We start from the raw sequence: 26,993 nt of genomic DNA, 5'->3' as shown, positions 1-26,993 counted from the left end.
GTTAGACAGACCTGTCAGGGATGGTCAGATGGTGCTTGGTCCTGCCATGAGTGAAAAGGGCTGGACTTGATGACCTCTCAAAGTCCCTTCTAGTCCTATGAGTCCTTGATTCTGTGATCAGTAGCTCTCAGCCAGGAGTTATGAATATGGGGAGGCAATAATTATTAATAGCAACTTTTACACCTCCCGAGGAAAGGCGGTGTTAGGTGCAAAATGACTAATGACGAATTAATAGTGTCCTTTTCATTAAACGCACACCAGACCATTGCGAACACCTCTGCCTACCACCATTGGAAACGGAGCAGACATCATGGGAAGTCTGAAAGCAGCAGGGCAAAGGAGCTGCCTAGCGACTCAGCTCTATGGACAGATAGGGAAGCGGGGGGGGGGGAGAAATTTCACTTCCCCCGGCCCTCGCCCCTCAGCTCAGCTCCCCCGACCTGCACTTGCTGCTTCTACAGCGAGGGAAAGGATTTCTGCCCTGGGGAGAGGTGTTAGCCCACAAGCCTGATGTTCTCTAGGTACCAGACAAACTTCCCTGCCTCCACCCAGCCCCTGTGCCAGCTTGGTGGGGCTCCCTATTCTGGGGAAAAGGTGGGTGAACAGTGTCCTGGACAAGTCTCTTCTGATGTGCTCGCCTCTGAGGAGCTGGCCAGGAAAGGGACCGGTGTGTGCCTATGATTCAGAGGGGCAGAGACATGGCCTTTCTAGGAACTGAGACAGGAGTCACTGGCCACCAACAGGTGAGACCACGGATCCGGCCAACCGCTTGTTGTTTGCCCCCGGAGCCAGCAAGTTGTCTGCCATTCTTGGCTTTGCATTTTCAAGCAGGAGTCTGCTGCCAGCTCTTCCACCTGGGGCAGAAAGAGGTTTCTGTGCCCAGGACCGGTCTAGAGAGGGGGACCCTTACCCTCCACGCAGCAGTGCTGTGGAAGATAAGTGCTGGTTATTACCCCAGCAATGCCTGTCTGGCACTGCAGCTGATCGGGGTTAACTGGCCCATCCCGCCATCTTTGGGCCCCTGGCCTTCAGACCTGCCTGCAAAGCCCCCGGCGCACTGTTGATTATCAATAGTGTTTGTAACTGTGCCCCTCTGACAGCCCCGCAGGTCTCTGCTTCTACGTGCGGGACAACACTCTGGGGACATGCACTCCCCGGCAGCAACATTGGGCACATGGGGCCTAGCCCCCACTCACACCCTGAGCGGGACTGTCACCTACCCATAGTTATTGTCCACTACTAGATGCATCATTAGGTATGCTGCCATGCGTGATGCCATCAGCCCACTGCTCACGACAGGGGCCACAAGGCCGGGGTCCACGTGTTACTGCTCAAGTTGGCGCACAATCCGGAAACTCCCATGGGGCCCCTGGGCTCAAAATAGCTGACGGGATGTTTTTCACGTTCCCATCATGCCTAGCACTACATTGCACTTTCCCATAGTGCTCAGCGTGCGAAGGCGACACAAGGCACCGTGGGATGCTTGCCCACCATGCTTTGCTCTTTCCGTGGGCGAGGGAGCTTCATGTGGTGGCCATGAGCTGTCGACAGCGGGAACCTGAAAAAAACGGTTTGACGGGTTTCCAGTTATGGCGACTCTGCCCGTCGCCAGCACTTCGGTGACAAACCATGCTAGTGTGGACATAGCCTTAGATTTATCCCCTGCTGGAGATGCTGCGTCCACCTCCCTAGTTGCAGGGCTGCATTGTGCAGTAAGAGACAAACAGTCCAGCCCCTGCGGGCCGGGCCCTGGGGTCCTTCCCCCAGGCATTGTGCAGTTGTGGCCTGTCCTGGAAGGCCCGGACCCAGATGCTTCTTCAAGTTCAAACTGACCCACGTGGAAAGCTCTGCCCCGGCCTGGCCGTGTGACCGTGGGTGGCCGAGGATGGACCGTTTCATTCAGTAAGTGCCACATGTCTCTGTGCATGGCTGGGTCCCTTGGCTTGCAGAGGGTTGGTGCACACTGCCGGGGAACAACAGGACAGGATCTCAGTTACGGTCTGGCCCCACAAGTCCGTGGAGTCCTGCCAGCTGCCACTCACCATGGCTGGTGGGCGGGGATGCGCTGTGGATTTGGGCAGCAGTGGCTTGACCTTCATTGGTCTTGCCTTGTGAGGGTAGCCCCCCTCCCTAGCACCTTCCCATGCAAACGCTCCCTCCGAGGGGGCACAAACCCAATCAGAGACATAAGCAGACAAAGCAATTGCTGGGGGGGCCCTATTAATTATTAGTGAGTGGTGAGTAGGGGAGGAATAGTCCTGCTTAGGGTCCCCCGTAAGTTAGCACCAAGTCAGAGCTCAATGTGCAGCGTGCCAGGGCTAAATGGGTGTGGGCGAAATCCTGGCTGGCTCTACAGAAATCAGTGGTCACAATCCCATCGTCTGTAATGGAGTCGGAATTTCACCCATCCTGTGCAGGACCAACACAGTGCAAGGAGTAAACTCATGCAAGGCACAAGGAGCAAACTCGTGCAAACATAGTGCAAGGAGCAAACTCATGCAAAGCACAAGGAGCAAACTCGTGCAAACATAGTGCAAGGAGCAAACTCATGCAAGGCACAAGGAGCAAACTCATGTAAACACAGCCCAAGGAGCAAACTCGTGCAAGGCACAAGGAGCAAACTCGTGCACGGGGCAAACAGCAAACTTAGGTAAGGTGTACACATGGGACAGGAGCAAACCCGTGCAAGGCACAGGCTGGTGCGAGGGTCCCCGTGCAAGGCTCACGCTGGCGCGAGGCGACGCCGCCTGTTGCTTGCTGGGGCAGCACTAAGACCCTGCGGATCGCCTGTCCCTCCCAGCCCTTCGCTCCCCCTCCTTTCCCCAGACTAGACTCCGGATGGGCCCCAGAGGCTGGGCAGCTGCGTGCAGGACGCGTGAGGCGCCGCGCCCGGCATGGAGCGGAGAAGCCGGTGGCTCCGGCTGCTGCTGCTGCTGCTGGGGGCGGCGCGGGGCCCCGCTCCGGCGGGCGCGCAGTACGAGGAGTACAGCTTCCGCGGCTTCCCGGAGGCCGAGCTGATGCCTCTGCAGAGCGCCTACGCCTACGCGCTGGAGCAGTACGAGGGCGAGCGCTGGAAGGAGAGCGCCCGCTACCTGGAGGCCAGCCTGCGCCTGCACCGCCTGCTGCGCGACAGCGAGGCGCACTGCCACCAGGAGTGCGCGGGGGCCGCGGTGCCTCCCGCGGGCGCGCAGGAGGAGTGGGGCCGGGAGCTGGAGCTCTTCGGGCACGTCCTGCGGCGAGCCGCCTGCCTGCGGAGCTGCAAGCGCGGCCTGCCGGTCTTCCAGCTCAGCTACCCGCCGGCCGAGACCCTGCGCGACTTCCAGCGCCGCGCGCCCTACCAGTACCTGCACTACGCGCTCTACAAGGTGAGCCGGGCGCGCAGGACGGGGTGGCGCGCAAGCACCGCGCAAAGAGCTGCTCTAGCCCCCTCCTCCCCCGCGCATCTCAGCAGGGGGCGCCGCCACCGCGCAAAATATTCGCCCCTGGGCATTGCAGGTCCTCCCGCCCCTACCCTGCGCCTCCCACAGCTCCGGTCTCTAACCTGACCCCTTAACTCCACTCCTCTGAAGAGGTGGGTTGTGCCCACCAGAGCTCATGGCGCCATCTGCATGTTTTGTCAGTCTAAGGTGCTGCAGGACCATTCCTTGTTTTTTAAGTTAAACCAGAGACCTTGGTCATTGGGGAGATGGTGGGGACAGGGTGGGATCCATTTTCAAAGGAGGTGTGTGTCTAGCTGCCTGCTGGTCCCATGGCTCCTGGGCTGTCTCTGCCCATTTCTCCCATTCCTCCTCGGCAGGTATCACTGTATTGTCACCCCTTCCTACAGCCCCATGCCTGCTCAGCATCACCCTGACTCAGGCCAGGTCCTGCGATCTGGCCTGTGCGCAGGTGGCCCGGCTTGTGCGAGGGAAGAGACACGGTTGGCAGGGCCCTTGGCTCCTCCAGGCAGGGTTCCCCGTAAGCCATGCACTTGGGCAGCCACTCAGGAGGAATTCAAATGCCACCCAGCTGATTAGCAGAGCCACCACCGCTCGGTTTTGTTGCTCCCAGGGGTGCACATTCACACATGCCTTGGTGCACATAAAAAATTATTCCGCACATGGAAGGAAAAGAGTAGAGGGACCATTGATCTGTGCCCTGCATCTCCATCCTCTCAGGGCGCTGGAGTCTGATGATGATCATGATGGACTCTTCTGCTCTTGGTGTCTGTGAGTCCCACAGGTGCCAAGCAGAGAATAAGCTCTGGGCTGTGCCTCTGTGCCCCCCATCCCTGCCTCTGTGCCCTTGTGTAAACACAAGCTGGTCCCCAGTCTGGATTTCTGGCCCCGTACGTCTCTCGTGTTCCCTTCCCAGCCAGAGCAGAAATGGAATTCGGGGGGTTTCTAAGTGCTTTGCCCAGCTGGTTTCTAACGGGACCCCCATGCCACTGCTGGGAGGATCCTGGTTAGCCGCACTGTGATCTGTCACTGATTCCCCTTTCACAATCTGCTGCTTTCGGAGGCCCTGCCCCCCTCGACCCCATCGCATCCAGCGGGAGTCAGCAGCTGGGACCAGCCCAGTGCTCCTGCCCTGGGATGGAGTGTTAAAACTCCTGCCAGTTGCTTCTGGTCTTTTTCTTTTCTCCTCCTCCTCCCCCCTTTTTCTCTCCTCCCCTTTCTCCCCATCCCCTTCGCCAGCCCTTCCCTTAGCCGGAGCCAGGAAGCCCCCAGACTTGGATTGGTGGGAGGAATGCAAATGCCACGTCCCCTGTATCCAGAGTGGCAGGAGACTGCTTAGCCCAAAAATCTGGGCGATAGATCGCAGGGATCCCTGCGGGCTCCGAGAGGGATAAATCAGTCTGAAGACATGCTGAGGCCCTAAGCTGTGTCAAGTTTAAGAGGCCCCCCTTAGCATTACCAGAAAAACGTGCATTATCCTAACAGAAAGGACAATGAACGTGGAAATAATCCAGTTTTTTATTTGCATCTTTACCAGGACGTAGGCAAGGCTGCAACTAAAAACGAATCATTTTTTGCATTTAGAGGCCCTTCATCATCTGAGGCTCTGTGCTGTAGTTTACTTCGCCTGTACATAAATCCGACACTGTTTGAAACCATCCCTACAGTCTTACTGTCCCGTAGACCCTGTGAGTTTTTCCCTGCCTCCTCTGCCCCAGCCTGGCAGGTTCTGGAAAGTAAAAGTCCCCCAACTTCTGTTCTCTGGGGCAGTGTCTGATCGGAGCCGGAGGAAAGGGTCGTGTTCATTTCACTTGGTCAGATGCAGTTGGTGCGTGGCTGGAATGGGGAGTCTGCTTCCCTGGAAGGAGGGGGATCCTGAGAAGGGAGAGTTACTTTAACAGGCTGATGAAAGGGGGTCCCCCAGGGAGGACAGGACATTTAGGACCAAAGTTTCTTTCTCTGCAGTTTTACTCTGGGGCTACGTCTACACGGCCTGCTCTTATGCAAGAAAATATGCAAATGAGATGAAACGGTAAATATTGTCATGCCTCATTTGCATACTGACTGAGCCGCCATTTTGCGCAAAAGCCCCACTCTTGCGCACGAGCCGTTTTGCCTGAAAAAAAGCGGCAGAACGGCTCTCGCACAAGAGGGGGGTTTTGCGCAAAACGGGCGGCTCATTAAGTATGCACATGAGGCGCGGTGATATTCACCTCATTTGCATATTTTCTTGCGCAAGGGAGGGCAGTGTAGACGTAGCCTCGGCGTTTGCTCGAGAAGGGCTCTGATCTATCAGTCACTCACCGGTGTTTCTCCTGCCTGCAATTCAAGCTCTTCTTTCTATTAGATTTCCATCTAGGCAGGGGAAGGCTGCGAGTCCAGCGGCCCGAGCAAAGGCCTTGGGAGTCCAATTTCCCTCCATTCTCTTCCTGGCGTTGACACCTCCTTCTGGTGCCAGCTTGGACAAGTCACATTGCCTTGCCCTGTGCCTCAGTTTCCCCAACTGTAAAGCAGGGATAAGGAGGCCTGGGGGAAGGGGTGTGTGTGTGTGGGGGGGGGGGGTGTCAGCTGGGAGGAGTTGTGAGGATTAGTCAGTGTCCAATCCGGCAGGTCTTGCCGAATTCCATCGCATGAGCCATGCTGGGGGGTGACTTACCCCTTGCCAGAAGTGACACGTTTTCACAGGCTCCTGCCGTGCAAACGGATCCGGTTACTGTGAGACGGCTCCTGGGAGGAGCCTGCTTTTTGCATGTGGAAGGCAGGAAGTTGTCTGCTCCGTCTCTTGTGCGCACACGGTGGCTAATTTCCTACAGGCTGAGAGAGGCGAGGCTCCTGCCCAGGAGTGAAATGGGAAAATCCCGCCTGCTAATGTAACGTTTTCCCCTCGGCCTCGCCAGCCGAACCTCCGGCAGCCGGGAACCCTGGGTAATGCCGGGGCAGTCTGTACAGCTGCTAGGAGAGCACAGAGAAAGGCCATTTAAGATCCCAGCCAGGGGGGTGAACAGGAGCAACCCGAGGGGCTGTCAGGCATGCCAGGTTTGCCTGGTGCGGTGGTTGACTTGGGAAACACCCTGACCTGCAGCTGCCTGGGCCCCAGAATCACTTGGGAAGCCTGGCTGGAAATTACAAACGTGAGAGGGTAAAGAGAGACTCCAAACTCCATCCCAAAGAGATTAGCCAGGGGGATGAGTAGCCCCAGCTCCCGTGAGCTACAGAGGCATGAGGGGGCGGATTCGCCTGCATCGGTGCCAAAGGGGACCCATGAGCAGGGCCGGCCCGAGGTATTTTGGTGCCACGGGCGCGCGGCGCTACCCCCGGGCGCACGGCGCATGTGCGGCCCGGATACAGCTGCTGGCGCACAGCCCGGGGTCGCTGCTGGCGCGCACGCTGGGCCGTGTAGGGCCCTGCGGCCGAGGGGGGAAGAACGTTGCTGGCCAGCACCGTGGGGATGCGGGCGGGCCGGCGCTGCGGCAGCTGGGTGCGCGGCGCCTGATGGCAGCTGTAAGGGATGCCGTGTGCCTCTTCCAGCTGCCATCAGGTGCCCCCCCATCGGTTGGCACCCTGGGCAGCTGCCTGGCTCGTCCATGCCTCCGTCCAGCCCTGCCCACAAGGTGCCCATTGGAGTCATCGGCTTTTTTCTTGTCTTGTTCGGCCCGTCGCCTCCTGCCAGCGGGGAATTCGTCCCAGGGCTGCTGCTGATCGGAGGTGCTCCGGCAGGATCCCTGCCACCGAGCCCTGCGCTGCCTGGTTCCCGCTGGGAACGCTCCCCAGACCCACCCGGGCTCCGTGTGCGTCGCCAGCTCTGCCACGCGGCCTCGGCTTGTGAAATCACTTGCAGCTCTGTTGGGTGAGCGGCCAGAATATTAGCAGCCCGGCCGCATGTCCCAGCTACCCTGGGAAGGATAAAGGAGCCAGTGTATTCCAGCGCAGTGTGCCAGGAGCTGCTCTCCTGCATCCGGGCGGGTGTGCTCTCGGGACCCAAACAGGCTTAGCCAAGGAGGGGAAGGGAGACTGGGGGTCTGATCCCATGGCCAAGGATTGAGGAGCGCTGGGTTCAGACCCTGGCTCTGCCTCCGTCTCTTGGAGCATGTCACAGCCTCAAGGGGATGTGTTTTCCAAGCCTCGGTAGGAGCAGAGGTTTCTATGGGGTCTAGAAATCAGGGGCCAGCAGATGGGTGCCAAGCCCTGCTTAGGAATCTTGCCAGTCTTGGCAATTCCTCGAGCCCCCTGGCAGCTTGCCCCTCCACTGGGGAACTCTTGGGGCGTGTCCGCCCCCACAAATTGCATCTCCTTGGCTATGCTGGGGTAGGTGGAGCAGACATCCCCGGCGGGAGTTCTGCTAGGGTAGCTTAGCCCAGTGCTGGGCGGCTCGGGGCCCGTGGGGCTCATGCAGCCCATCAGGGTTCTGTGTGTGGCCCGGGAGGCGTTCAGGGCTGCCAGACTCCGCTGGTTTTTACTACAGTGACACGCACATAAAGCCAGGGCACGGGAGGTGCGGTGCAGGCTGATGGCCCATAACACTGGCTGCGCTCCCTTTGCAGCCAATCCCAGCGCTACTCCAGGTCAGTCGGCACTGCCCCCACAAATGCTAGGCACACAGGCGCCAGGAGCAGAACTCTCCTGTCTGGGGAGACCGTCTCGGTTACGACAATCTAGCCCATAGATTCCCTAACTGGAGGGTGTGAAGCAATTCCAGGGGAGGCGCGAGGCTAACCAGCCCTCCCCCTCAATCCCCTCCCCAAGAAAGAGCCTGGTCCCTGCAGCTCAGGCCGGCTGGGACAAGGGGAGGATGGAGCGTCCAGGGCAGACAACTGAATGGCCGTGTTAAAAGGGCAATGCCTTTTCTGCTCTTAAAAGGGCAACTTTTTTTTTTTTTAACTCATCAGGTTTTGCTGCTATTTTGTGTGTGTGTGTGTGTGTGTGTGTGTGTGTGTGTGTGTGTGTGTGTGTGTGTGTGTGTGTGTGTGTGTGTGTGTGTGTGTGTGTGTGTGTGTGTGTGTGTGTGTGTGTGGGTTTCTCAAAAATAAAAAAGGGAGTGTGATGCCGAAAAGTTTGGCACTGATTCTAGCAGCCGCTGAGATGGAGGAGACCACTGACGTGGCCCATGACTGGCTTAGCCCCCTGTGGGAAGGGCAGGAAGCTCTGGGGGTATAAAGCCCCCATTGTGGAATACCTGAGTCCGCGCTGTGGGGTTGTGCTGCGTTCACTATCCCGGCATGACTGCGTCGGGGCAGTTGGAGCCATGTGGCCTTTCCGGGCTGGCCAGAGCTGAGAAGCTGAGCCTGGCCTGGCGCTGCAGTGAACCTGAGTGACTCTGATTTAACGGCTGGGGGAGACCCCAGAGCAGGCGCCCCCCCCCCTTTCCCGGGCTGCTTGGTCCAGTGACTCTCTCGCCCTCTCTCAGGCAAATAAGGTGGAGAAAGCCGTGTCTGCCGCTCACACCTTCCTGCAGAAGAATCCCAAGCACGAGATGACCCTGAAGTACATGAACTATTACAAAACCATGCTGGATGTGGACGAGTACCTCGTGGACTTGGAGGCCCAGCCCTACGAGGTGAGTGCCTCCCGAGGGAAGCCGAGGCGCAGCGGTGGGGAGCCAGGGCTGGCGCCAGGGTTCGGAGGCATCAGCAGCGTGGTGGGCCAGCAATGAGGCCGTGACCGATCTGGGCGCGGGGGGTCCATGCTTGGAATAGGGGGCGGCAGGCCAGGTTCAGAAGCTTTAAAGAGCAGGTCTGTCTGGGCCTCCCTCCTTCCCCTCAGCCCCTTGCTGTGAGGGCCGTGTCCGGTCCCTGGCTGCTCCTGAGGCTGAGCCAGGACAAAGCCTGTGGGGCTGACAGAGGCTGGGCCCTAGGCGGCCCTTGCTGGGGACTCCCAGCTGCAGCAGGACCCTGGGGAAGGAGGCATTTGCTGCCTGTGGCTACACCCCTGTTTGCTGGGCTCTGCCCGGAGGCCCCAGCTGCTCCTGCTCCGTGTTGCACCAGGGGGCTGCCGGACAGAAATCCACGTGGGGTCGGAAGCTAGGGCTGGAACGGCCCCTGAAAGCGGGGCCCAGTCCCGCAATGCGGAGAGCCGGCTCCCGCCCTCGCGGAGGGACATGCAGCTCCCAGCAGGGGGTGATCACACTGGGAGCCCACACGGACCAGGTCCGGGCCTTACACTGGCACCGGGGCTTACACTGGTGGGACCCTCCTGTGTGCACCCGGCCCATACTGGGTGCAGGGTCTGGGTTGCTTAGGAGGCTGGTGTCTGTGCCAGCCCCCCCGCCCTGCCCCGGCTGTCACCGTGGGCCGAGAGCTGGGGCAGTGTCTGCCCACACAAGGCGCCGGGGATGACTTGCCTCACCGGGCCTTCCAGCCCCTTGAGCCATCACGAGGGAGTCGAGCGACGCCCGGGCCTGGGACGGGCCCTGGCTGAGTCCCACACGGCCCTGGAGCCGGTGGAGGCCGGGTCCAGCTGCGCAGCCGGGCCTGCCCCCCTTCCCGTGACACAGGGCTGTTGGGGTCCCCTGCAGACGGCCTTCGTGCGCTCGGTGAAGCTGTACAACAGCGGGGATTTCCGGAGCAGCACGGCCGACATGGAGCACGCGCTGGCTGAGTATTACAAAGCCTACGAGAACTGCCTGGCCGGCTGTGAGGGCGCCTACGAGCTGCGGGAGTTCAAGGACTTCTACCCGGCCATAGCAGGTGGGGGCCCAGCCCCGGGGGGCGCGTTTCCCAGCCCCATGGAGCTGTGGGGTGGGCGCTGCTGGTGGGCACCAGGGGGAAGTGGCCAGAAGGTGACAGGTGGAAGCCTCGGTGTTCCCTGAACCCCTGTTTCCCAGTCACAATCCCCGGGGGGGGAGGACACAGCTGGGTTCAGGAAAGAGAACCTACCTGTTCCCGTGCCCCCAAGGGTAGGGACACAGGTGGTTTGCCTGCTCGGCCAGGTGTGTGCAGAGAGAAGGGGTGGTGTGGGGGGAAGGGGTGTGTGCGCAGGGATGGGTGTGTGTGCGTGTGTGTGAGGGGGGGGTTTATAAGGGGGAGGGGTGTGTGCAGGAAAGGGGGGCATGCGGGGGAGGAGGTGTGTGCAGGGGAGGGGGTTTATGTGGGGGAGAGGTGTGTGCAGGGAAGGGGGGGTATGCGGGGGAGGGGTGTGTGTGCAGGGGCGGGTGTTTATGGGGGGAGGGGTGTGTGTAGGAAAAGGGGGACTTGGGGGGAAAGGTGGGGGAAGGGGTGTGTGTGCAGGGTTGGGTGTGTGTGCGGGGGAGCGGTTTATAAGGGGGAGAGGTGTGTGCAGGAAAGGGGGGGCATGCGGGGGAGGAGGTGTGTGCAGGGGAGGGGGTTTATGTGGGGGAGAGGTGTGTGCAGGGAAGGGGGGGTATGCGGGGGAGGGGTGTGTGTGCAGGGGCAGGTGTTTATGGGGGGAGGGGTGTGTGTAGGAAAAGGGGGGTTTGGGGGGGAAAGGTGGGGGAAGGGGTGTGTGTGCAGGGATGGGTGTGTGTGCGAGGGAGGGGGTTTATGAGGGGGAGGGGTGTGTGTAGGAAAGGGGGGGCATGTGGGGGAGGCTGTGTGTGCAGGAGAGGGAGTTTATGGGGGGGAGAGGTGTGTGCAGGGAAGGGGGGTATGTGGGGGAGGGGTGTGTGTAGGAAAGGGGGGGCATGCGGGGGAGGAGGTGTGTCCAGGAGAAAGAGGGGGTGTCCGGGGGGAAGGGGTGTGGTGCCAACCAGACGGTCCCTGACTCTCCAGAGCCGTGGCAGAGCTGAGCCTTTTGTGCTGTGGCACCAGCTGCCCCATCAGTGAGGGGCCAGGGGGAAAGTGCCTCTTAGGGCAGTCACCCGGCAGTCACCCGGGGCTGGCTGGGGGGTGCCGGGGCCTGGGCACGCCGGCCTGACGGGCCTTTCCTCCCAGATCACTTCGTGGACGTGCTGCAGTGCAAGGTGGACTGCGAGGCCGACCTGACGCCCAACGTGGGCGGCTACTTCGTGGAGAAATTTGTGGCCACTATGTACCACTACCTGCAGTTTGCGTATTACAAGCGTGAGTCCCTGGGGCCCTCTCCCGGCTCGCTGATTCCCCCGGGGGGTGGGGTGGGGGTAGGGATGGAGGCAGACTGCGGGTTTAATGGGCGGGGGCAGGGGCTTAGACCCCAGAGCAGCAGGCAGTGAGCCCCCCCAAAATGTCCTGGTTTTGCTCTTCCCTCTGCAGCCAGCACTTGAGCACCTCAGAAGCCCCATATAGGGGGGTGCCCAGCTCCGCAACCTCTCAGCCCTGTGCCCCGGTCTAGCAGGAGTGGGGCTGCCTCAGACCCCCTTTGCTGTGAGGGGTGAGGCGCAGGGAGGCCTAATATTGGGGGTTCCTCGTCCTTTAGTCCTTATGCAAAAGGGACATTTTCCTCTGCCTTGGGTGGGTGTCTCTGCCTCTGCCCCATGCCCCCCACTTGTACTCTCTTTCACCGTGCCAGTATGGCGGGTTTGTCTCTGCCCTGCACCTCCTATGCCTGGCACCTAAACAATGGGGGCGGGGGGGTCTCTATCTGCTCCTAACTATGCCCCCGTGCCTGGCTCCATAGCATTGGGGGGTGTCTCTGTGGCCTCCCATGTGCAATGGACTTAAATTGCAGCAAGGGAGGTTTAGGTTGGACAGTCGGAAAAACTTACTGTCAGGGCGGTGAAACACTGGAATAAATTGCCTGGGGAGGTTGTGGAATCTCCATCACTGGAGATATTGAAGAGCAGGTTAGACAGACACCTGTCAGGGATGGTCTAGACAGTGCTAGGTCCTGCCATGAGGGCAGGGGACAGGACTCGATGACCTCTCGAGATCCCTTCCCGTTCTAGTGTTCTATGACTCTGATTCCCAGTAAGCTGGGTGCTGGTGCGGCCACTCAGGAGAGATTCAGATGCCACCCAGCTGATTAGCAGAGCGCCCAGAGCTAGGCTGTGTGTTTCTCCTGGTGGTGCACATTTGCACAAGCCTCGGTGCACATAACATTTATTCTGCACACGGACGTAAAAAAATCCACACACGAGAGGGAACAAAGCCCTTCTCTCCCACTCACACGCCCCCCCCCCCGCTCTTGCGCAGTGAACGACGTGAAGAACGCCGTGCAGAGCGTCTCCAGCTACATGCTCTTCGACCCGGCGGATGAGGTGATGCAGCAGAACCTGGTTTATTATCGCTTCTACCGCGAGCGCTGGCACCTGGAGGAAGGCGACTTCAGTCCCCGCCCGGTGAGGGGCCTCGGGGGGTGGGGCGGGAGGGACGGATTCATGGAGCCCATCCGTGGCTCATAGGGCAGGCCGGGCTCAGCGCACGGGCTCCGGGAGAGGCCCTGTTCCTGTCTCACGCCCCGGCAGGTCTGGGGGATGGTGGCATGAGCCCAGCTCCTGGGGAGGGGGAGCCCGGAACCGCTTTTGTGGCTGATTCGGGGGCTCGCAGGAGGTTGCTCATCCCACCCTGGATGAACTGGCCTGGCTGCCCTGGTGCAACTCATCCCTTTAACCCTTTCCACGCTGGGAATAGCCCCTCCCTGTGCATCAGTGAGGCTGATCTGTCTCCTCCCCCCGTCCCTTCCAAGGAGGCGCTGCAGTACCACAACCAGACGGCCACGCAGAAGCAGCTGCTGGACTTTGCCAAGCAGTATCTGCAGGCCGACGACGAGGTGAGCAAGGGCAGCCACAGGGGATGGGGCAGAGGTGGGAGGAATGCCCCCCCCTTTCCCCTTGCAGCTTTCTGCTGCCGGAACCCGTTTGGGGCTGGGCCATAGCGCTGTTTGGATGGGAGCCCTCGGCTGTGCTGCTTGGTAGCGGCAGCCCGCGCTGCTGGGCCCCACCCCAGAGCTGGCTGCATTTTGGCACTGGGGGAGGTGAGCCCTGTGCACCTCATGGGTGAGGACGGGGCGAAGGCGTGGGCTGAGCAGGGAGCTTTGGAAAAGTTTGGAAGCAGCCAGGAGTCCCCATTTAAACTAGGCTCGCCGAAGCCATGGAGAACGGGCCATGGTGACTCTGGGGTGGAGCAGGCTCCTGCTGGGGGACTCTGGAAAGCTGAGTCTAAAGGTGACCCTGCACCGGTCCCTGTGGAGGGAGGGGTGGGCTGGGTCCTTCCCGCTAGGGTTGTCAGATAGTTCACAAAAAATACCGAACATGGCGGGGGAAAAATTGGTTGAGCAACAAAAACAGGGACCAAAGTACTTGAGCCAAAAAAAAACACAAAAAACCAGGGATAAAAAAAAAGGTCACTGCGCCTTTAAATCCCACACGCCCCATCCCCACCAGACGCGGCAGGGAAAGAATGTCCCAAGTGGCTTTCTGTCCGAGAAAAACAGAAAATGTCGGACATTTTACATGCCCGGTATTTTCTGTTTGTTTTTTTTGAAACGGGACAGAAGTTGCAAATACCGGACACCTGGCAACCCGACTTCCCGCTGGGCCTTCTCCAGCTCTGCTAAGCCCAGGGCCCGGACTCTAGGGACAGCCAGGCGCCTCGGCCCGTCGGTGACGGCTTCTCCCTCCCTGTGCTGCAGATGGAGCTGGATGCGGGCGCGGAGCTGGCCGGGCGGGACTGGCCCTCGGACAGCGAGTTCGAGGGCGAAGGCGACTATGAGGAGGGGTTCTTCGCCGAGTGGTGGCAGGAACCCAAGACCAAGGGGGACAAAGCGGACCAAGGTTACTGACTGCAGGCTCCTGGGGCCTGTGTCACGGAGGGGCAGGGGAGGGGGCAGCCACGCCTTCCCCTGCCCCACGGACGCAGACAGAGCCCCCCTGCCCTGGCGGGGCCCAGGGAGCCGAGAGGAGCAGCCGCCCGGGGTCACAGCATGACCTGGCCACTGGCTCCCCGGAGCTACCTCGGTAGAGCCTCTAGCTGGGGGGCAGGCTGAGGCTGTGGGGGGAGGGCCGGGGGGAAGATTGCTCTGCCCCTGCCCCTGCCCCAGCTTCTCTCGCCAGCCCTACGGGCCGGATCCTGCGAGGTGCTGAGCTCCCCCATGGGGAGTTGCCATCCCGCCTCGCCTCCTGCAGGAGCACAGGGAAGAGGGCAAATCCTGGAGGCCAGGCAGCGCCCCTCCACAGGCGGCTGCTGCCCCATTCTCCCAGGTGCCCAAGGGCCTTCGTTATGCTAACGAGCCTCTGTCCCTTCCCTGTCCCGCTGCCATGCCGGCCCTGCCTCTCTGCATGGCTCTGGCGCTGCCAAGTGCTTGTGGATGATCCGTGGGGCGCGAGGCGGACCCCCCGCAGCCCAGCTGGGAGTCTCTGCCCTTGGCCTTGCTTGCGAGGACGGGGGCAGGGCGGGAGATGACGGATCCACCAGCGCTTGCAGCTGCAGGATCAGGCCCGCTCTGGCGGGCGCTGGATCGAGGCCGGGTGAGCCACGAGCGCTCTGCCTCTGAGGCGTGGCCCCTGCTCCCTGCCTCCCTCCTCTTCATGCTCCCGCCAGACGGGATTGGGCAGCACTTCGGCCCCCGTTCGGCCCCCCTGCGGGTGCTGGCTGGGGCACTGCCTCACTGCGGGTGGTTCCTGAGACGCAGCGGGCACAGAGACAGAGACGTCCCCTGAGCCTCCCCTGGCTGGCTGGGCCCTGGAGCACCCTGGGTCCACCCCTCACGGCCGCTCTTCTTTGTTTGCAGAGAGGATCTGATGAGCCACCTTCGCAGCGTCTGCAGCCGGGTCTCCGCCCCATCGTCCTCCCTGGGTCTAGGCCAGAGGGGCTGAGCGCCCCACATAACCTCTCCCTGGCGGGCCTGGGGGCGAGGACAGATGCCCTGGGAGCAGGACGTGGGGCTCCCCCAGGCTGGGCCGTGGACAAACTCAGGCTCACGTGGAGATCCCGACGGGACCTGCCTGCCTTTGCCTTTTGTGCCTAAACTTTTTAAAAATCATTCCTGGACCCCCCTCGATCCCATTGGCCCAGCTCTGGCACGTTTGAGCCAAATATGGGTGTTTCTTCACACACCCAGACACACACACCACGCCCCCCTCTCTGGGACTAGCCCTTGTGGTGCTGCGCCCCCGGCTGGCTAACCTGGCTCCTTCGGATGGGGTGGGGGGAATGGGAAACGGCCCCTCTGGGCCAGTTGTACAGCTGCCGGCTGAAGACCCTGGAGCTCCCCGAACTGTCGCTCGTGTCCCCCTCCCCCCAGCTGTTTTTGGGGGGAGAAAATTCCCCCGTTGGGTCAGGAACGTGACACTTGGGGAGCTTTGTTGCAGCCATTTGGGCTTGGCCTGTGAGACCCCCCTTGGCTGGCGGCCGTGTGCGGGAGGGGCAGGCTCCCTGGGGATAGGCACTCGACTTGGTTTGAAATATCTCGATCCATTTCTGGGGCTCGTTTCTGGCAGCAGAGGGGACTGGGGAAGAGTCGGACACCATGTGGGTGGGCCAGGCAACTCCCCCGCTTCCCCTTTGCCCTGGCCAGGGCATCCCAGGCCTGGGCTCCCCCACCCCCAGTCCTGCTGGTGCCCTTCAATCCCACCATGCAGCCCCTGGCTAATTTAGTCCTCCTCTCCCCCAGTGTCGCTGGTGCCCTCCACTGCAGCCCTGCTGTTCCGGCCCTGGGTTTGGTCCGGCTCTGTCCGGTGGTGCCTGGTGCAGTGGTTACAGGACGTGTAAATATCAAGGCCTACGGAGGAGCCCCTCCAAACTCGTTTCACTGGTGACCGAGTTGCACTAGCACGGTGACTGCTTGTGTCACATGGGAGGCGGCTGCCCCTTGCGCCGGGTGCTGCCCCTCGGCCGCAGCTGGCACCCAGAGCGCCTTGGCTTCTCATGGGACTGGCCCGCGCTCAGGTTCCTCTCCATTAACTTAACGGTTCCTGCCTTTTTGTATTTGTGCTAAACTCTAATAAAATCCGGATGGGGCTTTTCCTTGCTGCCTGGGGCCGTCCTGCCCGCCTGCGGGCACAGGGCCGCCATTCCCGCTCTGGACGGGGCTGGGGAGCTGCCAGCTGATTCCGGGTCGGGGGCCAGGGCCCGACAGGCTGGGGATGGGTTGAGAAGAGCTAGAAGGACCTGGGGTCTGGGAAACTCCCTCAGAATGGGGTGGGAAGGCTGAGAGGCCGATGGGACAGCCCCGGGGGGCTGCGACTGCCTCCGCTGAGAGAAGGGAGCCGGACCTAGAGGGGCTGGTGCTGAGCGAGGCTCCGTGGCTGGAGCCGAACTGGGGAGTGCAGGTTGCCACAGGGGATGTAAGTGGATTCTCCATCATGCGGGGGCTTTAAATCCCCGTGGGGGTGGGGGGGTTGGAAGGATGACAGCTCCACTTGGGGTTTCTGGACTCGGTGCAGGAATTGGGGGGGGGGGGGAATTCTCCAGCCAGGCCGGACGGGGTCCTGGTCCCTTTGGCCTTAACGGCGAAGGGGACACCCCTCAGCATCTCATCTCTGAGCTGTCACAGTGCAGCAGCATGGCCCCCGGGGATCCCTACTCCCCCCCCATCATCTGGGCACCACAGGGCTGGATGGAGGGCGGGCGGGGGTGTGGCTCAACGCCTCACAGATAAATCATCTGCCCCCCCTTCCTCCGGCCAGCAGAGCAGTGAGCTGGGCACAGACTGGCCCTTAGGTTCCCGGTGCTCTCCAGCAGGTGGCGCTGTGAGCCTGGGGGCCAGCTGGGGGGTGCCCTGAGACCCACTGCCCTGCGCAGCTCTGGGGGCGGGCAGGGAGCTAGGGGCAGTGGGTGCGTTTCACACCTGGCATGGAAGCTTGCTCCTGGCAGGGCCCAGGGGGTGCAGCCTGAGGGCCTGGGCCCAAGCTACCGGAGTGGGGCAAAGGGGGCCAGCCGCTCAGATGCATTGCAGACAGGCACTGATGCCCTCGGGCCTCCCTGTGCCCAGGAAGCGGGCTCTGCAGGAGTACTGGGAAACTGGGGTGCAGGGGAATTGGGGTCCTGCCTGGGAGGAGCAGGCAGCACGGCTGCTCCCTGCAGAGCAGGGGGAGACACTCAGTGGGCCGGGACTGCCCCCAATAATTGCTCTGCTCCCTCAGACCACTGAGGGTCTCAGCAGACATGGCTGGGGTGCTTGGGGCTGACGGAGGTGTGTCCCCTTCACACCTGCCCTCTGGCTAGGGTGGCCAAGCCGGCCCCTTTGGGCCCGATTCCCTAAGAGTACGTCTGCACTTCATTGCTCTTTCAAGAGAGGAATGCAAATGCAGCCGAGCGAAATTGCAAATGAAGCGCGAATTTGAATTTCCCGCACTTCATTTGCATAATCGCGTCCGGCTGCTATTTCGAAATAACTGCTGTGTAGCCGCGGTTATTTTGAAAGAACCCCCTTCTTTCGAAATAACCCTTCCTCCTAAAAAAATGAGGTCTAACAGTTATTTCGAGGGGTTCTTTCAAAATAACCGCGGCTACACAGCGGTTTTTATTTCGAAATAGGATATTTTGAAATAGCGGCCGGACGCGATTATGCAAACGAAGCGCGGGAAATTCAGATCTGCGCTTCATTTGCAATTTTGCTCGGCTGCATTTGCAGTCGTCTCTCGAGAGCGGACTGCAGTGTAGACGTACCCTGAGGCTCCTTCCGCCTGCAGGCTATGCTGGCTGTGCCCCTCCCTGGGGGCTGGCAGGCCCCCTGGCCAGAGCTGGGGCCAGGTAGCAGCTTTGCTGGCTGTCAGATGTGTCCGGATGAGGGACAATACGTCCTGGGGGATGCTGAGAGCCACTGAACCAAACTAAATCCTGGATAACAGAATCCACTTCGAGCCCCCGTCTCGCCCCTCAGTTCCAGCATCTATGGGCCAGAGAGGCAACTCCGAGCTTCCTACAGTGGCCTCTCTGGTTCCCAGGGGAGCCAGCTGAAGGCTGATCCCAGGGCAGCTGTGGGCGCTTGGCCGCTCTGATCCCCTGGCGCTTATGGCCCTTGCTGCTCTCTCTGCCTGCTCTTTGCCCCCTCCTGTCTGGTGAGGCACAGGGTGGGGGAAGGGAGATGATCCCTTCCAGACTCACAAACGTCTGACTCACCTGCACCTGGCTGGGACACTCTAACTGTGTGTCCTATTCCCCGTACTGACCGCTTTGTGTCATCCCTCCCCAGGGGCCCTGCGCTGGCCCACGAGACTCGCCCCTGGTTGCAGGAGTCGCTTTCCCTGCGCCCAGCATGCTGGGCCCCGCCTGGGGGGCAGGGGCAACTCTGGCCTCTGGGTTGAGGGTTGTTTTTCAAAGGGCCAAGGGGAAATGGGGCCTGTGGTAACTTGGCAGCCCCTGGGAAAGCCCTGTGCCCTTCCCCACCCCGCTGGGCTCTCTGCAGCCCTCTGGGGGATCCCTGCTGTTCCTTACGGGAGTGAGCAGCCCAGTCTCTGGCAGGCTCCGGGGGCGCTTGGCTGCAGCCTGATGGGGGGGATTGATTCAAACTCACAGGGACACGCGCCCCTTCCTGGACGTGCGCTCTGCCTGCTCCCCGCGACTCCCCGTGTCTAGCAGCTTCCCTGTGTCCTGGGGAGAGGGGGGAGGAGAGCGGTTACCCGCCCCTCCCCCCGCCATCTATCCAGGGGTGGAACACCCTGTGCTCCAGATATTCTCTGCTCCTGGGGCTATGGGGCAGATGGGGGGGGAGGGGGGAAGGCTGGAGCACACTGGCTCTTCCCTGCTCCTGGGCCATGGGGCAGATGTGTGTGTGGGGGGGAGGCTGGAGCACACTGGCTCTTCCCTGCTCCTGGGGCCATGGGGAAGATGTGTGTGTGTGGGGGGAGGCTGGACCACACTGGCTCTTCCCTGCTCCTGGGCCATGGGGCAGATGTGTGTGTGTGGGGGGGAGGTGGTGGGGGGGGGCAGGGGGGGAGGGGGGAAGGCTGGAGCACACTGGCTCTTCCCTGCTCCTGGGGCCATGGGGAAGATGTGTATGTGGGGGGGGAGGCTGGACCACACTGGCTCTTCCCTGCTCCTGGGGCCATGGGGCAGATGTGTGTGTGTGTGTGTGTGGGGAGGCTGGACCACACTGGCTCTTCCCTGCTCCTGGTGCCGTGGGGCAGATGGGGGGGGGGGGGAGGCTGGACCACACTGGCTCTTCCCTACTCCTAGGGCCATGGGGCAGATGTGTGTGTGGGGCGGGAGGCTGGACCACACTGGCTCTTCCCTGCTCCTGGTGCCGTGGGGCAGATGGGGGGGGGGCAGGCTGGACCACACTGGCTCTTCCCTGCTCCTGGTGCCGTGGGGCAGACTTGGGTTGGTGGGGGAGGAGGCTGGACCACACTGGCTCTTCCCTGCTTCCAGTGGCCTGGAGGCTGTTCCAATTGTGCTGCGGGTGGGGGCACAGCCCTGCCTATCCCCAGAACGGGGGAGCACATGTGCACGGGTGCCCCCCCATCACTGCCCTGGCCAGGGGAACCAGCTCTGGAGCAGGACTGGGGTTGCGGCAGGGCCAGAAGACATGGCCAGGGACTGTCCTGCATTCGGGTCCTGAGGTAGGGCGCCGGGAGCTGCTGCGCGGTGGGTCCATGCGGGGGGGGGGGGGGGGCTGGGCGGCAGTGCCTTGGGGCCAGGGTGGTGCCTGCTGTTTTGCTTTCAACATCCCAGGCGGGCAAGCCGGTGCCTGCGCCGGGTGCAGCTCTCCCAGAGGGATGCCATGCCCCAGCGCCGGCTCCAGGGCCCAGCCACGCGCTCGCTCCGCCCTGCTGTGCTGGCATTTTTCCCTCCCCTTGGACGCTGGCTCCGAGAAGCGAAACTGAGCGGCTGAATCATAGCGTGTCCCCTGGGGGTGTGCCAGGACCCACCCCGCCCTGCTGGGAGAGGCAATGCATTCATCGCAGCTGCTCCCAGCTCCTCGGCCGGCCTGGGGCACTCCCCGAGCTGCAGAGGGAGGTAGACTACAAACACCCAGCAGAAGCAGTGGGGGGAGTAGATCTGCCTGAGGGTGGGGGGTGTTTCTCTCTGCCAGGGGCTGTTTTTTTACAAGTGACTGGTTAGGATGGAAAGGGGAGAATGGGGCCGGGGTGGGGAGCTAGGTTGGAACTTCCCTGGGTTTTTATTAGAACCCTCCCTGGGGTTTTATTAGACTTTCACCTGGGCTGCAGAGAGGTTTCACCTGCGCTTTGTGGGGGAGCTGGGGTTGAGTAAGACAGAGCCTTGTGGAGAGGCCCTGGTGCTTAGGCGGTGGAGCGTGGGCAGAGTTAAGGGTGTTTTACTATTTTTTTTTGGTCAAGTTTTATTTTGACCTTTGTTGGGGCTCTTCAACTGCAAAGCTTGGTGGGGGGGGGCAGGTTCCAGGCAATGTGTCCCCCCCCATGAGAGAGGTTCCGCTAAACCTCTGATAAGAGGAACCTCGGAGGGCCTCCCAGCTCCACAGAGACCCAATGCCCTCCTTGTTCCTGCAGAGCCTGTTGGGCCAGGTGCTGCACAGAACCAAACAGAGAAAAAGTCCCTGCCCCCAAGAGCATCCAGTCTCTGGGAGTGGGTGCAAGGCGCAAAGGCGACCCACAGGGAAGGAAGGACCCATGGCTGCATCCTTCAGTGATGGCTCATTGGAACTGGCTCGCTGCTGCAAGCTCCTCTGAGAAAACCCAGAGGTTCCTTGGGAATGGGGGCGTAGCCAGCTTTGGAACCAGGGCGGGTCTATTGTAAACCTCCTAGTTGTAATGCGGAGGATGGTGTTGTGTGGATGGTGTGTGGGTGCTGGCATGGCGCGCTAAAACCTCTGTTTGCCTTCCAAAGAGGCAGATCCAGGACAGCCACAGGGCAAATTTCGCTGCCCCAGGATGCTTGGCCTCTCCTCTCACTAGGGAAATAATTATGCACTGAGGACCAGCCTGGTCCACGAAGGCCCCAGAGGGACATGCATCCCTCCCCGGTCTCCCCTCCCCCCTGCTCACTCAGGTGGAGGTGGGGAGTCAAGCTTCCAAAAGGGCTCCCACCTTCACCTTTGATCATCAACCCACTTTCTAGCTAGGGAAACTGAGGCCTGGAGCAGGGCGGTGACTCGGCCAGTGCCCTGGTGTGCATCAGTTGCCGGTCTGAGGCTAGGCCCCCTGCGTGGTTCATGTCAGCCTGCTGGGCGCAGCAGTTTGCGTGGCACCTCATGGGTGAATTCGGCGGAGACAAAGCCCACGGTGGCTGCTGTGTCTCCAGTCCTTAACAGGCCACGGGTTATCAATTAGACAGGCAGCCTGTCACCGGCGCTGGCGCTTGTCACAGACCCATGCCTGGTGGCCCCATCCCTAAGCCGGTTCTGCAGCTCTGCGCTGACAGTGCTCATGACACTGGGCAGGGACCCATGGGGGCTGCTGTGGCGCAAAGGAACAGCGCCCAAGGCTGGTTAATTCTGGCACGGGGCAGGCTGCTCCTTCCAAAGGCGGCACAGGCATCTGGGCGATGGAAGGGCTCATCTCTGGCTCCTTTCTTCCTGGCACTGAAGGGAGCCCGGCTGGGGTTCGGTTCCCAGCGGGGCCATGAGCTCCCTTTCTTTGCAGGACTCCCTCGCTTGCTCCCAGGCGGGAAATGCATCCCAATGGAGTCCGTGAGTTCCACAGGCGCCTGCTGCGCCGTGCACCCGAATCAGGAGGCTGGGGGGCGCGCTGGGCTCGGGCTGAGGAACGCATCAAGGACTTGGGCACGCTGGTGAGCGCCTTGCTCCATGGGTAGCTGGGCCCTGCGCTGGGAGGGAGTTTGGGGGCGTGGAGAGAAAGCAAATAAAGCAGACCCAAGAGAGGTGGAACATCCAGATGTGCAGGGATGCAGGGGGAAGAGCGCCCAGATGTGGCGTGGATGGTGGGCGCCGAGGCCTGCGAGCGCGAGAGATGGTTTTCCAGAAGAGGGGGTAGATTGTCAATGATGTGCTGGAGGGGTTTACGTTGAGGGCTGCAGGTGATGACTCATGGGGATGTACCTCGGGGTTTGCAAAGGGCCCCGCCCCCTCTCCCCTCCTTCCCAGGCAGGGATTGCAGTCTAGGGTACCTCTGCCACCCAGCCCCTGGACCAGGGCAAGCAGCCGAGCCATGGGGCTGGAGCCTCCTCTCCCTCTGGGATCTGGTGTGAACTGGTGGAAGGAGCAGCCTGGAGCTGCCGCCGTCTGCACCTGAATTGCAGTGATGGGGCCAGGTGCCTGTGCGGAGCTGAGTGGGGGCCTTCACCAGGTGGCACCGTGGGTTGGCTGACAGGAGCTGGGCTCATCTGCTTCCTCTGGGACCTGCCCCCTGTGGGGGCTGGGTCAGCCTCCCCTGGGAGCAGAACTCTGCTCCCGGCTGGGCCCAGCTGTCCTGATCCTTCTGACACCATGTGTCTGGCTTGCCCGGTCTGCTACACACATGCAATGAATGTTATCCAGCCTCAGCACCTCGCTCTCCGATGGATGGGGAGTGAGTGGTCCCGGCTGAGCTGGGGGCCTGTCCCTGTCCCCTCAGGGCACTGGGTGGAGGGTTCCAGCCCTGAATTGGCTTTGATTTACCCTCTCCCATCCCCACTCCACACAGCTGCTCCCAGGGCCCCTGGATGCAGCAGCCTCAGCTCTGAAGGGGGGCTAGTAACCCTGTGAATTCCTTCTTCTCAGCCTCTTCCATGCAGGAATCCCTGGGCGGTGCAGGAACTCTAACGCCGTGACCCCTCAAGGCTCTTACACAGGAGTGCCTGATCACCATTGTACAGAGAGGGAAACTGAGGCACGGGCTGGGTTGGGACTTGGTCTCGCCAGGCACAGATCAGAATGAGACTCAGGAGCCCTGGTTCCTAGCCTGCCAGAGGGCCCAGCTGCCTGTGCTGGTATGTTTTCCCCGGGGCGGGGTGAGGTACAAAGTGAGGTGCCCTCCCCCAGATACAGGGGGCCTGTAGCTCCTGCCCCAGCTCTGGGACACCTGCCACCAGGGCTCAGGGTCCTAGGAGTCCCAGGAATCAGGAGGCCAAACATTCCCCACGCATAGCTCCCCCCCAGGCTGGTGACACTCCCGTGCCCAGCAGACAGAGGCTCCTCTGCAGCCGCCAGGCCTGGGGCAGCGTTCGGCCGGCAGATCCCCTTGAATTCCAGAGCGGCGCCGCCCTGCGCGTCTCCCGCTCGCCCAGTCCCAGCGCGGCCTGGCCCTGCCCACAGAGCTCCCTTGTGAAGCCATCTGGAGCCTCGGGGACCCTGGCTCCGTGCCACGGCCTACGCAGGGATGCAGAGCCTCCTCCTGGGCTGGTGCCTGGAATGTCGGAAAGAGATGGACGGGGGTGGGAGAGAGGACTGGGGGCTGGCTGAGTCGGGCAGTCAGGACATGGGGGGGAGGGAGAGGGCTGGCGGCTGCAGAAGGATCAAGGAGCTGGGAGGGGTAGGACAGTGCGTAGGGAGCTAAGCTGCTGGCTGAAATGTGCGTGGTGCAGCAGGGTGCCACGCAGAGCCCAGCAGGTGCCACGTGGGGCCGTGGCTCTGCGGAATGGAGCAGCACAGTGAACCCTGCAGTCTGTCGCCTCCCAGAGTGGGCGCAGCCTAGATGCAGTGGCGCCAGCTTCCTCCCTTTGCCCTGTGATGCGGGCTAAAGAGACGTCCCCGCTACTCTTCCCTCGAATAAGAACGTGTGGAATAAATTTTGTTCGGTGCACTAAGACCTGTGCAGATGTGCACCACTGGTAGAAGCACACGCTGCTGGCTTTGGGCGCTCGGCTAATCCACTGGGCAGCATTTGAACCGCTGCTGGGTGGCCACCCAAGCGCTTCGCTTACAGGCGAGGCATCACCAGGCCTCGGGTGCAACGGGACAATGCTCGCACTCCTGTGGGTGCCTGGGCCTCGCAGGATGGGAGGGGTTGTCTTCTGCCTCCTCCAGCCCGGGAGTGGAGACACTGTGTCCCAGCGTCTCCTGCCGTGGCTGCGTGGGAGCTGCCAGCCCTGCCCTGCCTGCCTGGAAGCCAATCGATGCAAACGGCGTAAATAATGCAGGAGGCAGATGCCAGAGCTCAGAGTGACTGAAGATAGCAGGGCTGCGATTGGAGCTTGAATGCTGCTTCGTCGATTTAGAGGCAGTTTGAGGGAGATTACTAGGAAAGTGGCGGGTTTTAGCCCCCAGGCCCCGTCCCCCCGCAACGCCACATGCAGCACAAATGGTCCTGGGAGCTCTGTTCATCCCATAGCACCACGCACGAGGTGCCCTCCACTCAGGGCCTGGCAGATCTGTGCAAATGTGGAGCTGGGTTGTATCCAGCCTCCCAGTTGCATGCAAAGTGCCTTTCTGCCTCTGATAGCTGGGACAGATTGAGGGCCAGTGGCAGGGCTGGGGGGCACCCCAGGGTGCTGGGCTAGCAGGGGCTGGGAGTCAGGAGTGAAGGGCCCTGGCAGAGTTGGGGTTGGGGGGATCCATGGGCTGGGCTAGGAGGGGCTGCAGGTCAGGAGTGAGGGGCCTGGTGGAGTTCATGGGGGGGGGGGGCGCCCAGGGCAGGGCCATCAGGGGTTGTGGATTGGGAGAGAGGGGGCCTGGAAGAGCTGTAATTAATATTCCTTAATTTTTCATTTTAGTCTGCAACAAAGAGCAATGAATTCTCCCACCCCTGCCCCTCCGGGAGCAGGGTCAGCCCCCCCCCCCAAGCTGCAGACATGGTGTGTGAGGCATCAAGCCACGGCCCGGCGCTCTGCCACGGCACAAGGTACAGAACCAGGAGTCCTGGCGCCCCGGCTCGAACGCCGCAGCCTCCCTCGCGCCCGTTTGTGCTGGCATTGGGTCCCCGGCCTCGGGCTCTCCCGGCCCGCGAGGTCACACTCCATATTTAATTTCCTCAGGCACGTGGGGGAGGGGACATGTCAGGATTCCTCCCGGAGGGTGGACGCAGGACGAGGCAGGGGGCTGATCTTCTGAGCAATATTTGTGCCTGTGGCTACCAGACTAGAATCCCTTTGGTGCTGCCCCCCGGTCGGCTCTGGGCCAGCCCCTGCCTCCGGTCTCTGGCCAGAGCTGGGGGCAGAGTGGGGGAGAAGCCCTACTAGCCAGACTGCCGCCTCTCCTTCCCTGTGCCTTTCCAATGCACTTTATTAATAAACAATAACGCGGACGGCAGGGCAGAGAGGGTGAATTATAGATGAATCGGCCGCACACTTCACTGAAACTCCCTGCACCTAATGCACTGATGAAATATTGACGACGATTGACTGTATCACCGTCTGCTCCGGCACTGGGGACGTGGCGCTCTTGGCTCGGGCCGCACGGAGCGGGCGCCCTGCTGTGCCGCACCTCGCTCTCTGTGCTGCTGGGGAGCCTGAGTGTGCGGGGGGTGGGGAGGAATGGTTGTCCTGCCTGGGGGCTGGGCAGCGCGATGGAGGCCTGTCTTTGGTGAGCTCTGCTCGCCCTGCGCGCGCATTCGCCGGTGTCTCTCCCTTCGGGATTACGGCGCCCGTGGCGCTGAGCCGGGAGGGACGGCTCCGAGTCTCTCGGAGTGGGAGCTGCCAGGAGGGTGCCCGCTGGGCGAGAAACGCCTCATTCCAGGCCCAGCTGTGACATCGCGGCCTGCCTAGCCTGGGGCCGCAGACCGTGCCCCTCGTGGGGTGTCTGAGCTGCTCTTGGGATCGCTCCCCCTCCATTTCCGCCCCCGGAGACAGATGAGAGTCACGAGGCCACCGCAGAGACAACCACGAAAATGGCGTCTGGTTCCAAGCCAGGGTGTTCCTGCATCATTCAGCCCCCTCCTTCCCGGCCCTCCCCAGTGCCACGAGTGACTCTTGTGTCCCAGAGAAGCAGGGCCACAGTCCCCCACCTCTGACACCTCCCCGGATCCCCTGTCCGGCGAGACGATCTCCTTTAATTTCCCGGCTGATCCCTATGCCGGGGCCGGGCCGAGCGCTGGTGCCTGGCGCGCCTGCATTCCCAGCCGGCCTCGGAGCACCGTCTCCAGCTCATGGCTTTCGCAAGCCGCTCCGCCTGGGGAGGCAGGCCGCCGCGTGGGGAGGAAGCATGATGTCGTGTCACGTGCCCTGCGGGCCCCTCCCATGCAGGCAGGAGAGATGTGGGTGCAGCCCCACGCCCAGGGGAGCCCGCCCTTCTGCAAGGATGTGGCCAGCCTCAGGCTCCGGGCATCAGCCTGAGCACAGCCAGCCGGCAACCATTGTGTGTGCCTTGCTGCAAGAGGGATTAAATCAGGGGTGGGGGGGAACTTTTTTGGCTCGGGGGCCACTGACCCGTGAAAAAATCAGTCAGCAAGTGAGAAGTGAGGAAAAACCCGCACTGTGGCCCCCGACTGAGAGGGAGAAAGACACTCGCCGCATTCCCCTGGCAGATTTTGTGCTCCAGCCCCCCACGAAGCCGCAGGGGGGCTGTAGCTCCAGCACGGGCTCCCCAATGCTGTGGGTGGGAGGACTGAGCCTTAGGGGCCAGAGCCAGGCAAGCCGAGGGCCGAATTCAGCCCCCAGGCCTGAGGTTACCCACCCCTGCGTTAAACTACTGGCATTCTCCTCCCGCTCTGCGCAGCCAACACATGCACCAGCTCTGGGGCCAGCTGCGGGTTGCTCCTACCCCTGTGCCACTGCAGTGCCAGCGGTGGCGTTACGCCCGATTGACGGTGGCATACGTGGGAGGAGTGGTTAGGCCCAGATCCAGCAGCTGGAGGAGGCAGCATGGTTGCCAGGTGCTGGAAGCTTGCAGGGGGGCTCTGGCCTTCAGCTGTGAGGCTCCAGGGGGCTGGGCGTACATGCTCCCCGCTCGGCACTG

At 61.7% G+C, this 26,993-nt stretch overlaps 1 protein-coding gene across 3 annotated transcripts; it reads left to right on the top strand.

Annotated features, from left to right (window-relative positions):
• The first annotated feature begins 2,819 nt into the window (after window positions 1-2,819).
• Window positions 2,820-16,270, top strand: P3H4 (prolyl 3-hydroxylase family member 4 (inactive)). 3 transcript variants are annotated; one of them, XM_075911667.2, is made up of 8 exons: window positions 2,823-3,365; window positions 8,842-8,991; window positions 9,949-10,120; window positions 11,324-11,452; window positions 12,500-12,645; window positions 12,993-13,076; window positions 13,938-14,079; window positions 15,036-16,270. In XM_075911667.2, the coding sequence occupies exons 1-8, from the start codon at window positions 2,895-2,897 to the stop codon at window positions 15,044-15,046; spliced, it is 1,305 nt and encodes a 434-aa protein (XP_075767782.2). In that variant the 5' UTR covers window positions 2,823-2,894; the 3' UTR covers window positions 15,047-16,270. The 3 variants fall into 3 exon arrangements, with proteins under 3 accessions (XP_075767783.2, XP_089630118.1, XP_075767782.2); XM_075911668.2 differs by lacking the exons at window positions 13,938-14,079; window positions 15,036-16,270 and adding an exon at window positions 13,800-13,918 and having other exon boundaries at window positions 2,820-3,365; XM_089773992.1 differs by lacking the exon at window positions 15,036-16,270 and having other exon boundaries at window positions 2,822-3,365; window positions 13,938-14,087.
• The last annotated feature ends 10,723 nt before the right edge of the window (window positions 16,271-26,993 follow it).

The sequence above is a fragment of the Pelodiscus sinensis genome, chromosome 29 (assembly GCF_052426305.1).
Source record: "Pelodiscus sinensis isolate ZL-2025 chromosome 29, ASM5242630v1, whole genome shotgun sequence".
In the NCBI taxonomy this organism is placed as follows: domain Eukaryota; kingdom Metazoa; phylum Chordata; order Testudines; family Trionychidae; genus Pelodiscus; species Pelodiscus sinensis.
Note: the sequence above shows the minus strand (reverse complement) of the source record. Positions and strands in the feature narration are given on the sequence as shown.

Bases quoted from the DNA above. Each gene is read 5' to 3' on its own strand.
- P3H4 (XM_075911667.2), top strand. From the start codon at position 2,895: ATGGAGCGGAGAAGCCGGTGGCTCCGGCTGCTGCTGCTGCTGCTGGGG. The intron at 11,453-12,499 runs GTGAGTCCCTGG...GCTCTTGCGCAG, and splicing joins GCAGTTTGCGTATTACAAGC to TGAACGACGTGAAGAACGCC. The intron at 12,646-12,992 runs GTGAGGGGCCTC...GTCCCTTCCAAG, and splicing joins GCGACTTCAGTCCCCGCCCG to GAGGCGCTGCAGTACCACAA.